This window comes from Acanthaster planci, linkage group LG07, assembly GCF_054643075.1.
Source record: "Acanthaster planci isolate LZ-2023a linkage group LG07, COTS_SCS, whole genome shotgun sequence".
Lineage (NCBI taxonomy): Eukaryota > Metazoa > Echinodermata > Asteroidea > Valvatida > Acanthasteridae > Acanthaster > Acanthaster planci.
In genome coordinates this window covers 21,946,395-21,964,928 of record NC_141783.1, presented here as the reverse complement: position 1 = coordinate 21,964,928, position 18,534 = coordinate 21,946,395, and the positions used below count along the sequence as shown (strand labels likewise).

General features: G+C 40.6%; 1 protein-coding gene across 3 annotated transcripts in view; it reads right to left on the bottom strand.

Moving 5' to 3' along the window:
• Nucleotides 1-18,534, bottom strand: part of LOC110985237 (uncharacterized) — a 57,100-nt gene that overhangs the window by 36,051 nt on the left and 2,515 nt on the right. For 2 of the 3 annotated variants that reach the window (XM_022246115.2, XM_087138919.1), the window contains exons 2-10: nucleotides 13,658-13,679; nucleotides 12,916-13,061; nucleotides 12,144-12,509; nucleotides 9,590-9,773; nucleotides 7,132-7,295; nucleotides 4,208-4,877; nucleotides 2,946-3,089; nucleotides 1,209-1,388; nucleotides 326-570 (exon numbers count right to left, since the gene is read on the bottom strand). In XM_022246115.2, coding sequence (XP_022101807.2) covers nucleotides 326-570; nucleotides 1,209-1,388; nucleotides 2,946-3,089; nucleotides 4,208-4,877; nucleotides 7,132-7,295; nucleotides 9,590-9,773; nucleotides 12,144-12,509; nucleotides 12,916-13,061; nucleotides 13,658-13,679 — 2,121 coding nt within the window. Of the gene's footprint in view, nucleotides 1-325; nucleotides 571-1,208; nucleotides 1,389-2,945; nucleotides 3,090-4,207; nucleotides 4,878-7,131; nucleotides 7,296-9,589; nucleotides 9,774-12,143; nucleotides 12,510-12,915; nucleotides 13,062-13,657; nucleotides 13,680-15,105; nucleotides 15,127-18,534 lie in introns of those variants that run through there. The other variant, XM_087138918.1, reaches the window with a different exon arrangement.

The following is an 18,534-nucleotide window of genomic DNA, read 5'->3' as shown; positions in this document are numbered from 1 at the left end:
TGGCTTCAAATACTGAACATAACAACATTGCTGTAGACTGCTCTGCCCTCAAGTACACTGCAAATGGATCTTAGCAAGAATTCAAGCTTGTATACAGTAATTTCAGTTGGTCTTGCATTCTAGACATGGAGGACAGGTGATGAATTGTTCAACAATACCTGTAGGAAGTCAACCGTGAAGATGGTCTTCTAGGGGAAGCCTCAATTGTGTATTAACGAGTTGAATGGACGTGAGTTAACTGTTTCCTTTACTTTTGAACCAACTATTCAGCATTTTGGACAGACACCCATTTCCTGCAATACTTTGGACTTGTTTACACACTCACCTCCATTTCATAGAATTCCTCACTGACCAAATTATAGATGGTGACATTTATTTTGTAGGTACCGGAGTGGGTGAAATTCATGCTATGAAAAAATTTCTGGTTGTGGGAGGTCAAAGTTGAGAGGTCAACAGTTCTGGCTGGTGGACAAGACACATGGTCCAGACACTTGACTGTGGCTTGAGGTTTGGTAGCAAGGGGTTCACCGAGTGCGTTGCTTACAGTTATCTCCAACTCAGTAAGCGTGGCTTCAGGACAAAGCAAAAAAGTAGAAGATATTATTCCAAGTCTATCACTTTACAGTTGCAGTCCACCGGCTGTTTACACGAACCTGTACCTGTAGGTTTGCCAACAACGCTGTTGGATTACAGAATTGCTGCCAGAAAAAGGTGGCTTTGGAAAACACATTTAAAATTCACCACCAAAAATTGTTGATATTGATGACCCCCTCACTAAAAGTGGCTAAATGAATGCTTTCCCATAAAATACACACACATAGTGTACATAGGGAGGCCAGCTGCCATCAAATGACATGAAATGGCAACCATAGACTACACTGCACGCAGCCATACCATTCAAGTGTCACTTTTAAGTTTACAGATAGCACTTTGAAATACTCTTTAAGAATGCTAATTTATTATCAAATTATTGAGCCTCCAATTCTTTTGAGTGATTTTCAAATCCAAATATTTAAATGTATCTAAAACAAATATCTGAATATTCAACAATTGATGAATATTAAAAAAAACAAGCACAGCCCTATCAAACTACTTTTTGTGATGGCTCTGTTGGTTACAAAATGTTGCAGTTAATGAGATGCTTACAACAGAATGGTAACATCCCCGAATTAAAACCAAAACAAAGCAACATTAGTATACATCAGTACCTGTGCCATCCCCCTCAACAGCTTGTGTGGTCGGTAGAGTGACCTGGAAATGATTCTTGAGAACTGGATTCTGGACTTGAATGATGACAACCAGTGTCTCATTGCTGATTAGGTTACTAGCTAGGATGTTCACCTCATAGGTATTAGCAGAGCCATAGGAATGCGTCTGGTTAATGGAGGCTAGTTACACAAAAGAGAAACGTCAGATATGGAAGTTAGGTATTTGCACAAATCACAAACAAAAGACAATTACCAAAACAAGATACAAAACAACTTCAAGGAGGCAAGAAACAATAGCAAGAAACATTTTTATGCTAAATCAGATTTTTGATGTTATTTCTTCTTCTGGCAGTCAGGTTGGTGTAGTACTTCTTTCCTCGCCTTCCACCTCTGTGGCCCGGGTTCGACTCCTGGCTCGGTCCACACATGAATTGGGTTTTAAGTTCCAAACTGATTCTGTTGGCTTTACCCAGAATATTCCTCTGGGGTTTTCCTCCCACCTCTAAAACTGTAACTGCTTCTCAATGTCTCCTTTTCACGTTTCTTCAGGCTTTCAAGCTATGTACAGTGCCTTGGGTACTTTTGAGGAATCCTTGGTTTTATTACCAGAAAGACTTCATAATAACAATAATAAATTTTGCTTTTTCGTTGAGTCCATGGCTGCTCATGAACACAGGAACAGTTTCTGTTTTCAAGCTACTTCAGTATAAAAGCTTCAAGAAGTTTTTTTTAACTTCATAGTGATCAATTGTCTTGTTTTTCATCTTTCAATTTTGATTCAGAATGTAACAGGTGAGCAGTGGATGCATCCACACTCACAAGCTGCACAAGAGAAGCCTAGAGGGTGATGTCATATCCACAGTGTGCTCTCTATCTGGAACAGAAGGGGAGGTTTTAGACATTGAAAACAGTGTGCTTAAGAAATATCTAAAAGCCTCTTGGACATCTTAATACATGTAGCTTTTAAACAGTGCTCTGGGATATGAATACTGTCACAAGACAAATTATGGCTTGAAATTTCTGTCATGAAGATTTTAAAAAGTGTTCTTACATGAAAAAACATTGCAGAATAAGAGTTGCTTTTAAATATTCAGGACATTTACGTCAATATACAAATAATGAATGCTTATGAGTGCGATGGTAAAAGTAATTGCATGAAGTGACAGATGAAATGATCTATTCCAATATTCCAATTCTGAAGCAATTATGCTTACCATTGCACATTCATTATTTGTTTTATATAACACCTGTATAAATCCTTGTCATTTGATCTTCTGAGTACAGCTGGATCAATTAACTGATTCAAACTGGAAGTTGTCCAGTTGTGAATCAGTTACTTTTCTGACACGATATTCCAATCTCGTTTAATCCTTTGGCGGCATTTTATCCATTTCCTTATGTTGGTAGCATCAGCATTACTAACAAAAGCAAGTTCTTATCATTATTTTGCAGACCTGTGAATGGTGGAGCTTGATCGCTCATCATTTTGCCAGAAAGAGTTTTGAGCGTCTAGAAGCTACAGTGCAATTGATCCAGAGGTGTTCGTTATTCGTTTCCAACGTACAGTTATTAGTACAAATGTTTTGCACGCTGCATGCACATTGCGCACGCTTTGTGTTGGTTCAAATAATTCAATGCCATGTCATCAACGATCCCCCTATCAGATGAAGGGGATTTATGCTGGTGTTGTACACCCAGCACTGTTGCACAGGTGATTGGTGACATACTCTACTATACCTGAGTCTGGTGTGTATGTTTCGTTCTGCTGGCCATCTCCCCAGTCCAAGGTGTAATAGATATGACTGCCATTCAGTACTGAGATCTCTATGTTGACTTCTTGCCCTGGACGGGCAATTGGTTTGAAATGTCTGTATTGCAATCCTGAAGAATGGTAGAAATTGGATAGAAGGTGATAGAAGGTATCTAAAAGTGGCATGACAGGTTTACACCTGCATAATTATCCTCATCATATGTCACAAAGGATTGCTTTCTCTTAAAGTCCCAGCAGCCTGGTACCCTGTAGGCTGCTTGATCAAATTGTCTAGTATATTAGGTGATTTACTCCTTCCTAATACACTGAGAGTCAGGTTGGCACACTTGCACTGTCTTTTGAGTACATGGTAAGTGTCCAGTCCTACATGAATCTCAGTCAACATACATTTGTACATGTACACATGGATCACTTTTTCACGCTGTCTTTCCCAGAATATTTCCAATTACACAAATCCAGGTTTTCTTCCGACTACTACTAAGTAACTTTAGGCGGGTGACTTACTTCTGGGGACTCTAGAAGACCCAAATTCACTACAAACACTGCAAACGCAAATGTGCTTAGACAACTTGGGGTCAAACTTTCAAGGGCGGTGATTACTCTGAAACGTGGTGGAACACAGTGCCCAGAGTAATTAAAACTAGTGTGAGAATCAAACAAAGTTAGCCCCCTTAATGGTACATATACATTCAGTCCACTTAAGCAAGGCCCTCAACACTTTGTGGAATCTAGATGCCTGTGGTAAGAGTTGGAGCATTTTCTGACCATTGCACATTTTTAAAAGCATCTTTGGACATTGTTTTTTAGTTCTGAAGCATTTAATTAGCTAATTAGCTATTACAAGCTGTGAAATCGAATGTAGACCTGCAATTTTTATTCAGTGGCAAAAAAGTGGGAGAGGGGGACAAATGATATGTCCCCTCCCCCTTTTTGTGGCCTTATCTCATACTGATCGATGTGCCTGCAAACTTGTAAGGTTAATAAAGGCGGAGTCATTGAATAATGGAAGCTTCAAATATTTTACCTTAGTACCTTCTATTGATTATACATGTACATATTTGATTACATAACCAAATTCTCACAAAACCAGAATCGCACTATGCATGTTTGTGTTGGGCTCAATCCCACTACGTTTCAGGACAGTTTACAAAATCTTACAGATCTAGATGACAAATTTGTGTGTTTTTACTCAGCCCAAACTGTCAGCAAAGTAGACAGCCATGCTTACCACTTATAGCAATGAGCCCAGTTACATTAACCCTGTCCACAACACCAGCCGGTATGATGCTGTTAGTCACTGTCGCTGTCACATTAAAATCACCCACAGCTGTCAAGATTATCTGTGGTTGGCTGACTAGCGGATCCACAACAGTAGCTCTCATTAGGTGCCGGGCAGGGTCAAGCTGGAAATTGCTGACTGTTAGATCTCCTCCAACTGTGAGAGTTGTAGGGTTGATTGCTGATTTATATTCTGGAGGGGCGGTGGTGTTCTGCTCAGGGTTTGTCTCCACACTGATGCTGGCTCCACCTACTCCAAAACCCAACCCAAGAACGTACCCAACATCCATGGCAAACAGCTCACACAAAGTATCACTGAAATTGTAGTAAAACAGCCCAGGGGATGTGACCTGCATCGGGACAAGCTGGACAACCTCGTATGAGGGTCTGTCTGGACTAATGGCATCAGAGTCAAACCTGACAGGTCTGGTTGAGCAAGAGTCTGATGTCACTGAGCAGCTAGCCTTAGGAAGGCAGTACAGGTGAGGGGCAGCATTATTGCAAGTATCCTGTGCAACGGGGTTACTATGCCAAGTAGGATTATAATTACATTCAGATTCAGATCGGCAGAGATTATTGGTGGGACAGTAAGCACCAGTTCCGCACTTTGGCTTCAAAATCTGCAACAAGAAAAAAATACATGTAACTCAATGCTAAATCTATCTGTGTAATAAATGTTTCAATGTTTTTCCATTGACTGTTTAACACCGCCCCAGAGTTACTTCAGACCAACATGTAATGCTAATTATATCAAGACATTCATGGAGTCATGAATGGTGTACTAGAGATGACAAAATTGTGACAGCCCTGACTCCCTGTAGGCGTCGCGAAGTGCTGTCGCCTGTTCCTATTGTAAATTTACACAGAATCTCTGCTATAGTGTCGTGCTGTCATAGTGTCAAGTCGTGATGTCTTGCCATTGTGTCATGCCGTCACATACATGTAGTGCCTTTGACCTGTTGCATTGTGCCATTATGTCATACATGTACATTGTACCATCACCTGTTTTCTCATAGCCAATTACAACACCAAAGAACATGTTAGACGCAACATGGTGTCGTTCGTCATGTTGTGGTATCATCCATCATGTTGTGCCGTGGCGTCATGCCTCCGGCCGCGTTAAGGTTCCCATCATTAAGGGTGCCACCTACTCCCAAGGGACGGGTGATAACAAGACACAACATGATGGCATAATGCAACGGGTGACTGCACCATGCGATGGGCAAGGCTACATTGCTTCTTACTTCAATCATATAATTAGCTATGAGAAGCCAGGCGACGGCACAATAAAACTGCACGACATGATAGGCAACAGCATGACATAATAATGCACATTTATCGAGTACAGAGACTGATAGATAGGCAAGGGAGTGATATTTTGTCAGAGCTTTTGTAACATCAAGGCCTTTTCCACCTAGTCTTTGCTTGGCACAAGTGACACATGTCGAAGACATTCATGAGAAATTTGAAGCAAACTGAACAGCATATTTGATAGAGCTAGAGGGTCAATTGGTCAGTGATGGGCCTGCATGTAATTTTAATCACACAAATGGTGAAGAGGTCTATATATGGACATCAGTAATTATTCCCTACAGTGACCTCTTAGCCTGCCATGCTATCATCAGTACAAACATGTCCAGAAAAGTTCCATTTAGGAGGGGACAAAGCAATTCGGTTGTAACTTTCTTGCTCTTCCTTTTCAGCATGTTTAAGATCAGATTTGACAAACATATCAAGGAAAAATCTTCATAAATCTCCCAGAGAGATCTCAAGCACCAACATGATATTCTGCATATTGCCTGCCGCAGGTGTTTGCATCGTCAGTTTACGGGACAGGGCTTAGTTGAACAATCCAACCATGCCTTTACAAAAACTTTAATTCATTTTTTTTTGGGGGGGGGACTTCAATTCTTATGGCTCTGGGAAAAACGTTATTGGACTTTTTCATTTTGTGGCAGAATGGTGGCTTTATAAAGTTTTGGGGGATGTACTTAAGAAAACTTGTTATGTCTTGTTTTCAAATTTTTGGGGGGGGGTGGTTGCCTGCCTTATTAAAAAAATTTTGTTGTTGTTGGCAAGTTACAATTGACATTATTTTACAAACTTTTGAAGTAAATGAAAACATGCCATCACTCCATCATCACAGTGGACTGAATGGTGACGATTCCGAAATGCACACAACGGCTGACCGCGTTGACTAGTGTCAGTTGCTTGACCGTGCATGCACATGCATGACGTCAATGCGTCTCACATTATGTCACCCTACCAGCGTGAAGGGAAGGCATTGTAGCCAAAACGGCAAATTAGGTGACGAACACATGACTAAGAAATCAAATTGTTGTTCAAGTTAATTACAATAATAATTTAAGCTCTGAGAAAGCTCTGATTTCTGTGAAGGTACAAGTTGTCTTCTACGTGAAGGTACGAGTCATCTTTACCGGAGGTACATGCTGTCCAAGGTGTGATTCGGCAAAGGTACGAGCTGGTACGGTTATGTTGAGTGGATGATACGAGTTGTCAGTGGTTATCTATGGTACGAGTTGACCTGTTTCCGCCACTGGAAACCCCACGCACAAACCCCATGAGACTGGTCTGAAAAGTACCGTTTTCTCGGTAAACGACATGGCCAGGATGGTACTTGGTAGAATTGGTATATATATCCTTAATGAGGATGCAGCGGGAGTGAGAGTCCGTGCCACATACTACTACTAGTGCAGTGGGGCTAGACATGCTTTTGCTTTCTGATGGCAAATAGGTCATTGTGGGAATAATTACTCATCCCCGTACATCGAACTCTTCCCCTATTCATATCTTATTCTTTCAAGCGTAATTTGGAAGAAACAACGAAGGCATAGGTTTAGAACACATTTTTACCAAGAGTGTGAACGATCCGTCTCCAACTTCTGAAATCAGCGCCTCTATTCCAAGCAGTCTGGTTCTCCCTAAGGATTCTGTCACCGGTAAAATCCACGTAGAGGTGGTTGCTGGAGTCTGGGAACCGTTCACGCCCACCACTCCGAGTGAAGAGAACGTGGGACCTCGGAGAAAAACAATGAACACTTGATAACTACGGTGGTTCAAAGTGGACGCAATAAAATCGTCAAATAAACCGTGTCCCGGTGCGCGGTTTATAAACTAAGGTGTTATCATTCAAAACAAGTCTGCTCCCAGGCAATTTGGCTCACTAGGTCGGTGTTTATCTCTGGTTTCCTCAGCATGAAACGCCTGAGAGTATTTCTATATCTATACGGGATGGCAGTAAATCACAGGTTTCTTCCTCAGCTAGTGCTGGTTTATAGCCCTGGGTGGAGAGAGGCAAGAGGAGTAAAGTGGCTTGCCAAGGGCCACAACATACTGCCAGCAGCTGGATTCAAACCTCCAGCCCTATGATTGGAAGCCACACACGTGCACCCTGGCCCTAACCACTTGGCCACATGCCCCCCATTCGCTATGTATCAAGCATAAGTATTATTTATAAAAAAAAATTAATTTGAGAGAATTATGTTGATGGTTCTTGCAATCAATCTTTCTTTGGCCGCTCTTGCGTCATTAGCCAAATCTTGTCACCTTGTGAAAAATACTAAACTATAGCTACCTTAAGTTGACAAATTGTATCCAAAAGCCGAATCCTTTCTGAGTGAGTTTATCACTTTCCTAGCCTGCCCCAATCGCCGCAATCATTCATAGTCTATCCGGTTGCCACGCCTTGTACAAGGCTTGAGAAAAGACCAGTGCTTGATGCGATTCACTGCGAGCCGCAACGAATGCTTTTGCGAAATTGTTTTGAGCGTGTGTTTTCCATTAGTTTTATCTAGCGATTTGGTAACAAATTCAATTTACGACAAAAAACCGGCACTGTTTCGACCAATAAGATGGTGGCCATCCACCGGCGAAGACAGTCCGAGATATTTTAATAAAAAATTCTTTTGTCCCGAACACATAGAGCATGTAGAGGACCGACAGAAATAAACAAGTTTTTTTTCATATCTAGTTTGAACACTTCTGTCTGATTTGGGGAACCATTCGTCATGCTCTTGAGAAAAATTGAAATCGATATTATAATTGGTGCAAGGTAAAACAAACTTCATAGGACCAGGAAGTAATAAAATGTAAAAAATAAAAATAAAACAAAATCAGAGATAATAATGCATTTAGAAATTCGCATTCCTATACACTTTCAACGGACTGCTGTCGCTTTTTACGTCAATGCCCATTGTATGCGCACGCTTGCATAATTATGAATCTATCCGTGAAAGGCCATTATACGTATGTAATATATTTTGCTGATAAGTGATTGATGAGTGACGTTGAGGGATACGTCTACAGAGAGAATCGTTCCAGCTAGCAGGCCTTCTGAATTATTTAGCATGGGACCGCAGCAAACGAGTTGATAAAGGAAAGGCGCTGGAGTCGGCAGACTGTGCTCGAATAGCACACCAATTGTTAGTCCCTTTGCCGAGCACTTTGCACACCGCTCTTGTTCATAATATCCCCTAGCTGTGATCACCTTGTCTAATGAGCTCACCACTTTCCAAGTTTGCAGCACTGTTGTTGTAAGACCATGACTTTCTGACGAGCCCCCTAAGGACAGTTGATAAACGGAGAGGACCACCCACAAAATACTAGAGGGATAACTATCTCATTTGAGACCGCTGGTGCGATGCTTGTGATTCATGCACAGCGTTTGGGAGATTTTTGCGGTATTTTAATGGAATTGTGTGTCTTGCAGTATGCAATTTTGAGATTGCTGGTGTTTTCATTGCACGTGTTTGGTTTAGAGTTCGTCTGTAAATTAGGATTTACGTCTTTTGATTATCATGCATGAATAACGTCACACTTCAAAACAAAAGACGCTATGTACGGTATGGTGTATCTACCTGAAAAAGAGAAAAATCGCAGACGTCCCTATACCAGTGGCGTAGCTACCGGGGAGGGGGCTGGGGCCACGTTCCCCCCACAAATCCCCAGTTCCCCCCCATAAGATGCTGGTGCCTCCTTTGTGCCCCCCCAGTAAACTCCTAGCTAAGCTGTTAAACTGTGACGATAGAATTGTCGTTTAAGCAAAGAGTTAGACAAAAATGACTTGAGCACCCATAAGTCTGAAGAGATTCGCCGTTACTTACACAGGTTTGTCAGTGAATTACAGAAAACTTGGAAAGAAGAACGGTCAGACCAAAAGTTATTGTCTAAACAATACAATGTGAATGTGCTGCTACAAAGGGTATACTGCTCAGAATAAAAAGACATACCTATGCCTATATTCACCTTAATTAGAACACGTCTAATGGGTGGATGGATAATAATCAAGACGAGAAAAGGGAAGATTTAATACCTCCAAGAGACATAGATAGAAAGTCCATATCGTCGACCGACATCGTCAGGGTCACATCCGAACCAAGTATAACCTCTACAGTGCAGACAAAAGGTTCTCCTATCTCCACAGCAACAGGGCATTGAAGACAAACACCGGCTGCTTCCATGGCAACGGTAACAGCGACGGCATCATATGCGTTGATCTATGACAAGACCATTGGAAAGATCATGGTAACGAGTCAATGATGCGTGGAAGGCTTCGAAGGAATTATGTTAGTTTATCCAACATAATGCGTGAGACATACGTGAACGGCCTAAGGAGGGAAAATAATCGCAACTGCTCCTGGGTGTTCACAAACTACACAAGAAGTTAATGAATTGTTAGCAATAATTTCGTAGATTTCAGTTAGCTGCAAACAACAGCTGAAAAATTCGAAAAATTTATAGATGATATTAAACCCAAGAGTTAAACTTGAACTTTGACGGAGCTGTCCAAAAGGCGTATTCACTCAATTAGTTTTTCTCGTCATGGGTGTCGCCAAGATTTTCATCAAGGGGAAAATCACTTTTTTCCGGGGGACAGTTCTCTTTAGAAGCAAATAGCAGCAAATTACTCATAAAGAATAGAAGAGGGTCAGTTTCAGGTTTTTTTTAAGCTAATTGTTGAGTTTTATCCCATTCCGTCCCTTTTCCCCCCTCTTTTGCTTTTTTTTGTCTGCTTCATTTTTCAATCTTTGGATGGGAGGCAAATGCTCCCCCTTGCCCCTCGTGACACCGCAATGTTCTCCCTTATATTTCAACATTCTTCAGTATCGTTTGAAATGGAATTTAGGATGTGGCATGTGGTGCTCTTATTTTTACTCATATTTATCCAGGGTGGCTTATTCACCAAACGGTGGTCTTCCATAAGGCCCTGTCATACCACTTGAAGAAAATCAACTTTAAAAGCTACATGAAAATGAATGAACTTAAAAAACTTCAATTTTAAGATTTTTAAAGATTATCACGGAATAAAAATCAGCAGTAAACGGGAAAGTAAAATTAGTGAAAAAAACACAAACAACGCATATATGTAAAACAACACACAGTAGCAAACTGTAACGTAGTAAAATATTAATATATTAAAAAGAAAAATAAAGGTGCATAAAGTATTAAAAATAAGATCCGCGGAAGCCAAATAAAAACTATCTGAGGGACTTTTCAGAGATAACGTAAAATTGGTAAGGGATGTTGCTGTTTTCATTGACTGATCAAGCTTGTTCCACTCTGAAATTCCTGTCACAAACGGACTGTTCCTCAAACAGTCGGTTTTTCATTTTGGTATAATAAGTGAACTCACGGCATATCTCGCGTTATAGTTATGACTCTGGTTTGTTTGGATGAATTCATCAATCAAGTAAGCTGGAGCCAAATTGTAGAAACATTTAAACATTAGTACAGCACGGTGATACATAAATCCATTTTAACTCGTGTAAAATGTCAACGGACGGAGTATCATAATTCCTGTTGAATGTAATTCTCGCTGCACGTTTCGGAGGTTTCTCAAGCTTATTAGTATGCATACGGAATCTTTCTGACCATATCTGACAACAATCAAATTTGGGGCTGAATAAATGAGTTATTCAGCAGGGTCAATCTTTCTAAAGGAATATACAATCTGACCCTTCGAAGCACGCTTAATTTTGAATGTACAGTTTTAGTACTTTTGTCCACCTGGAGAGTAAACCCATCTGCAATAAGTAATAAAAATACATCAACAAAAAGTAGTCTCAACTATTGGCGTCTGCTTTCACAGGTTTACCAGCCTTGGTAATCAAGACTTAAATCGTCCCTCGTTCTACCAGTCGATTTATTCTTTTATAATCTTGGATTGGCGCATGGTGCTTGTTTCGAATCATTTTTGATACTTCAGTTTAACGATAAGGTATCCAATTATCTCAACAAAATGTTTAATAGGTATAGTCCATCCCGATACGTACACGCGAGTAGGGTAATTCTAGTTGTTTTCTTGTATTTCCACTGTGAGCATTTGTGCTCATAACTGTAAAGTTGGGGAAGGGGGTCAGATTGGCGTAGTGGTTCTTTCCTCACCTTCCACCTCTGTGGTCCCGGGTTCGATTCCCCGCTCGGTACATGTGTGGATGGGTTTTCAGTCCTTGCCTGATTCCGTGAGTTTTACTCAGAATATTCTTCAAGGGTTTTCCTCTTACCACTAAAACTGTAATTTCTTCTCATTGTCTCGTCTCTACAGGTTTCCTCAGGCTTACGAACTACAGGGCACTTTTGGTCTCATTAACAGCAAGACTTAAATAAGTAGCATTTTTTTGATTGCCTGTCTCTGATAAACTGACGTTTCGGGAGAATGGTAGGACCTGCGTAGGAATTTCATAAACTGGTGTTAAAAAAATGCAAGATAGCATTGGAAACTTTCTGAGTGCTCGGTGGGGGAAAAGTGACTGCGGTAGTGACTATATTGCAGAAAAAGGATTCCACCCGCTGTATAAATAGTGTTATGGCATGAACCACGCAATAGGGCGTTGGGTTAGAACAAAAAGACAAACGGGTAGATTTACCAACAGATTTTTCCGTGCTGTCACAACAGTAAGGAAACGACCACTAGTCGGGAATTTGTGACTGGCTACCAGAGTGGAATCCAACCACATGGTCATGCTACCATCGCCAGGCTCAATGCCTAACTGGATATCACCACTGCTGATAACAACACCTTCTGTCGTCAGATCAACGGTCTGCCCTGCGATGATAGGGCCTGCAAACTCTTCAAGCTGCACGGCTGGTGGCGTGACGGGTAGCGTGTCAGTAGGCACAGCGATGTGGGTGTCATTACCGCAGCTCTGTAGTGGATCACCGGGGCACTGCATGCCGCAGTCCGCCGATGGATTGATGAGGTAGGCGGTGTCGGAGCATAGACAATGCCCGGCCTATAGAACGAAACAAATACACAGAGCATGCTATTCCTCGCTTCCCTGAAATGATATATTACGTGCAGTAGAAATAAACACAACTGCAGACTGCAGTTAATTTGCATTAATTCCAAATACTCTTTGAAAACAATACGTACATCCGCTAAAAAGTTCACCCAAGTCACGCAACAGATAACAATGAGCACAAAGCCAAATAATAAAACACTATGTTTATACTAGAAATAATAATTAATGTAATATATAACACAAATAATAATCTTAGAAATAGTCTGATACGGATTTGGCTATTTAACTTAGGGGAAGATAATACGATTTAGGCTGAAAGGGAAAGTTGATCAATTATGATGTGGATATAGCTCCAGGGGGATTGATAGAAAGCTGATGTCCTAGAAAGTCTTCTTACCTGCAGACCCGAGTAGGTAGCAGACAATAGAATGCAAGCAAACATACAGTCTTCATGTTTAACGGTGACAGGATCGTAGTTCCCTCCAGACATCGAGAATTTTGGACTCGCTTTTTCGATGGGGTAGCAACCAATTTCCACGGCGGCTGTTGGAAGGTAATTAAAAGTCGTATTCCATAAAGACCAACCCCCTTGGAATCTTTGCGCCCCCCATAGTGCTGGAATTGCCCCTCCCCTAGGAGCTTTTCTCTCGTCCTGGCTGTACCCATGCCCCATGCATTCTCGACAATACTGTGAGCAACCGGAAGCGTATCAGAGTTTTATTAATATGAAACTTGGACCAGGAAAACTTTGTTGACTTTTGTTTTTTATTCCGCATTACGAGCATCCTCATTATGACCATTAGTGGTACACCAACTTGTGCATCGCTTCTCCAAAGGTTTTAGGGTGAAAAACCTGTGGTGTTCCTTTCGAAAAGAAATAATGAACTAGAAGATAGGCAAAGAAAGCACAACATGCTGAACTTTTTTTTTTCGAAAATAATAAGAACAAATTATAACTTATAAATTCAGAGAAGGGACGGTTAATTGAAAAGACACTGGCAATTGAAAATTACAAGTAGATGCTATTTTTGCTCGGTACAGAGAAGGTGAGATTTGTACATGCAGCAAAATCAATCAAACCAAGAACAATGAAAGAAATACTCAAACATTCATCAACCAAGAAATAACAAATATCTTACCATTCACTGCCTGTGCGACAACCTGTTGTAAAAGAAAACAAACATTGAATTCGACGAACCTTATACCAAGAATGACTTTATCAAGTGCCCAAAGAAGTAGGAAAGGCTTTGGGGGCCGGTCATTTTCACTTCAAATTGTATGTAGAAAACACTCTTTAATCAGACACCTTGAGGTTTCAAGACCTTCAAATGAATCTTGCCCAACGTAAATCAATAGGAACCCGAGCTTTTTTTCCCCTAAACAAATGCCCTTTTTACCAAGGTACCAAATTGTGCCACACATGTACAGTACATAAAAACAGCTCTCAGTTTTCGTTTCTTACGCAAACTGGTGCAAAAGTACTGATAGCCTGGCCTTAAGACACGGGCGTCGCGTTGGGTAATTGACTTATCGCGTTTATCCCTGAAAAATAAAATAAACTATTTAAAAAAAAACCCGATAAGGAATTTAGATTAGGAAAATTACTGGAGTGAATAAAACTGACCAATTTTTTTTGGAGAAAAGCATCAATCAATTAAATGGTTTGTTATTAGATGATAGGTGCTTTAACCTCTAGAAACCCCCTCTCCCTCGAAAAAATTGCCCCCCCCCAGGTAAAATGCCAGTTACGCCCTTGCATTGAGACTGTCTCGTTCAGTTGTATCCAGTCATAAAGTTTGTTTAAATCGATGGAACAATTCCATGACAAATATAGGCTTTTACACTCTCTGAAAACGTCTGTCTAATGTTCAACAAAATGGCATTTGTCAAAAGTAATATCAACAAAAATATGCTGCAGTTACGTGCACGACAGCGTGGGTACACTACACATTAATTAGATAAGATTGGTTGTATCATAGTGTAACCTTGGTAACCAACCATTGCCATTTGTTAACTGTAAAGTGCTATCACCATGGTTACAGAAATTTATAATCATTTAGTGTAGGTGAGTGACTGCACGTGCTGTAAAGCTTCATTGACTTATCATCAACGCGTCATCAAGTGCAAGAGTGGGCAGTCTTTCTACCCTCAGAATTCCTATCCTGGACTTCCTTAAGTGAATGGTGCTGGTAGCAATAATACACAATTCTTCTGTAACTTTATGCACTCATTCGATCTACAAGAAATCGTTTGGCATCCAGTCTAGGTTAAATGCATCATGAGAAAGTACACTTACTTAAATATGTAAAATCGTCCATGCTTTCCTCAAAAACTGCACAAAAACTCTTAATTAAAGTAGTGAAACAAAACTTGAAACTGAGGTTAACTGCGACGCAAAGGTTCATTTTCGAATTTTTGCATTTTATGTAAAAATTCCACTTAAGAGTCCCTTTAGGTCATGAAAGAAACGCCTTTTATGCATGCTCACATTAAGGGACCGTCGATTGAAGGTAGGCCTAACAGTGGTGCACATGTACGCTTCTGAGTAAAACACTTCCAAAACCCTTAAATGGAAACAATAACTTACAAACATTCCAGTCTTTGTAATTCCTTTTTTAAATCAGTAGGAAATCAAAAGTCCTAAGCAGAAAGGCTTGGCCTATACTGCGCAATTATTATTCTGAGTTGCAACGGCAATGAATGGAACATCAACAGGTTGCCTTCAGGCCAATGCTATAGAATGGTAAGAAGCCATTGCTACGGGGTCGATCTGTTCTCACGCAGGCTGTGCGCGCGCGTGAAATTCCTCCTTGACTAATAGGCAGTAGTCAATTGCCAAAGTGCGCGCGCGCTCGCTCGCTCAGGTTGAGCCAGCTGCGTGAATGTAAAGAACCCTCAGAATGGCATATCACCAGATTTATCTGTACATTCAGCCAGACAAGAAGTTGTTTGCTGCGTGGAACCCAGCAGGCCTAAGTGAAGGGCACGCGTAATTAACTTGACTTGATTTTGTGAGTTCTTGTGCTCCATAAATTTCGTTTAATGAATATTGATGTCATGTACAAATTGCACTCCATACCTTTTGTCTTGGTTTTTAGCTTTGGGCAGTACCATTGCTGCTTCAGTTCTAGTCTGGATACCAGACCTGACGATTCTGACTACTCTACTCTTGTGGTCGCATAGGGCGTTTTCGAAACGAGTGGATTTGGCTTAGACTTTGGTTTCGCTCCTTCCAAACACATGTTCAAGCTCTGACGGGAGGCAGCGAAACTGAAGTTAGTGCTGGGGTTTGAAGTGTTAAAGCTCACTTGCATCGATCTATACATTTGGAATTGGTCGCCATGTACAGGAGTATATGGGTCGTCTTGTGCACACTGTTTAAAACAGGGACCAACTTGCTTAATAATTTAATTATATGTTACTCATTCATTTTGGTAAACTATTTTGTAGAAATTTTAAAAAAATTGAAATAAGTAATTTAAGCCGCTGAAAGTCTTCTGCGGAGAGGTGAGGTAGCCTGTTTATACTCAAGTGGCTAATGTTAGGGGTTTTTCCTTTTCCCCAAATTTTATACTAGCGGGGTCCTGCTGAGATTTCGTTACAGTATATGAGCAAATAGCTCCCGTGTACGGTCCATCGTACGAAGAGATATTTAGTTCACTGTTAACGATAAACATTTTTGTGGTTGGCATGGATTTTCAAACACATCAGCTAATTGGAGCAAGCCCCTAAATGACCGAAATATTTCACAAGATCGACTGCATGGGAGCTTTGAGCAACAGGTCAAGAAAGAACTCTGATGAAGCATACAAACAGCTTCGTGTACAGGCTCTGTGAAACGGCTCTCATACCTCGACAGTTTGATTAGTTTTGAATGGTAAATCAACAGGGTCCAATGAATGCCATACCCTCAAAAAACTACGTTTAACAGATTTTTTTCAGATAAACGCAGGTTAAGACTGTACACTAAAAACTGCGTTTGTTTTCCGTAAATATAGTGTTCCAGAACAAAAATAAGATAAAAAATTCTGGTGTTTTTAGAATCTTCTGTAAACTCAGTAAAACGTGTTTCAAATTGATGGGCATATTTTCTGCAATTTGTTGTTAGGTTGCAGGAGATTCGCTGTTTCTTAATTGCACACGTTACTTTCAGTTGTGGTGAGATGCTTGCCCTTTTCTCTATACGTACAGTTGCAGAGGATATTTTGTTGCACACTCGGCGCCTTGGGTCGCCAGATTTCACGCATCGTGTAGAAGTTTGTTGAATATCCCCTTTTGTGGAAATGGTTAAGCCCAGAAGTTTCCACCAATAGTACTACCTGCCTCACTTTGGAACCAGTCTTTTGTCACTCCGGATGCACGTTATGTAATAGTCCTTGCAGCTAGCAACTTTTTGGCAGTAGCTTTTTGGTAGCCTTGTGGTTTGTTCTGTCTCTAGCAGCAGTATTGATAAAAGCCATGGTTGTGTAAATTAAGGGCGATAACACTGAATAAAATTACAAATCCATGTGCTTTACAAAAGTTGCTAAGGCGCTAGTTTGCCAACTGGACGGTAAAAATGTGTAATTTGGATGTGTGAGGGTTTTGGATGAATCAAGGTAGGGCAGACCAGATCAGATCTCGATAGAAGACAGACGTGTGTGTTTGCTGTATGATCGCATGAATTTCAGCCACTAAGCGTAGCAAGCTACGGCGGGCTTTGTTATCAGTGATCTATCGAAAGACTACACTTCAAAATAAGTGCTTGATTTATCAGGATTTTTTTGTGAGCATTTTGGCTGTAAAACACACCGAAGAAAGAAATTCAGCAGTTCTGTCAACCAAACACCTGTAAGTTTTAATGTTAAACTTTTAGTTTTAAAGAGGAACTATTGAACATAAAGTGTTCGTTTGATTATTACCAAACAAAAATGAACAAAATTTGTTATGTGGAATATGGTTAAATGTTTTTAATTATCATATGGCTTGAAGTTGAGGGACCAAACCTGAGATACTGAGATTTATTGGGGCTCAAGCTACTCAGACCAAGGAGAACCCAACCCAGAGGTAACCAAAGAGGCCATAGGACACTCGAAGGCTGTGGTGTTTCCAAGGATCGTGCCAGATTCTAACCAGTTGCGGTCCCTATATCCTTATTGCGTCCATTTCCCTTATTACAGACAATTACAGAACTTAAAACTGTAACAAAGAGAGCTCTATATTAATTTTGTATGAAGTCAGCTTAATGATTGCCTGCTGGTGACATAAATGACAAATAAGAAAGTGAAGACTTATGTTTGCTTTGATCGGCCGAAAATTACCCACTGACGAGATATTGTAAATACTTGTAAATACATGTAGACTCTTGAGAACTAAATAGAAAGTCTCTGGTATTTCTTTTCGTTGTTGGGTTTTAAATGTATTTAGTTGCAGACAGAAGAGACAAACAGTTTGGGTTATATCCAGTATCTGCGATACTGGGCTTATTGACAACCCAGGCCTAAGTTGGGAAGGAGGGCTTTTCATCGACTAGAGCAACTTAAGTAAACGCTTTTGGTTTATACAAATAATGTTCGCATGAAAATGGTCTGTTTAATGTAATTGATTATTTAATGACAATGTCCGCGGCGTAATAATGACCGCCACACGGCCACGGTTAAGTATACATATTATAGCCATGGAATATGTTAATATATGCTGGTTGAAAATACGAGTTTGAAATATAGTCCCTGTAGTGTTGTAATGATATTGTTCCAGATTGGACCTCTTTCCTAGAAGCAGAACTCCCTAGGAGGACCACATCTCCAGGTGATGTGATTTAGAGCAAAGCAGAAGGGCTTGAGCTCGAGGAGACTATCTTTGAATGATCTTTGTGACTTCAAAGTTAAAGAGGAAAATTTTCTTGTCTGTTCCTTGATCTACCGACAGACTGAACCTCTGCTGGCAGACTCTGTTCCTTGATCTACTGACAGACTGAACCTCTGCTGGCAGACTCTGTTCCTTGATCTACTGACAGACTGAACCTCTGCTGGCAGAC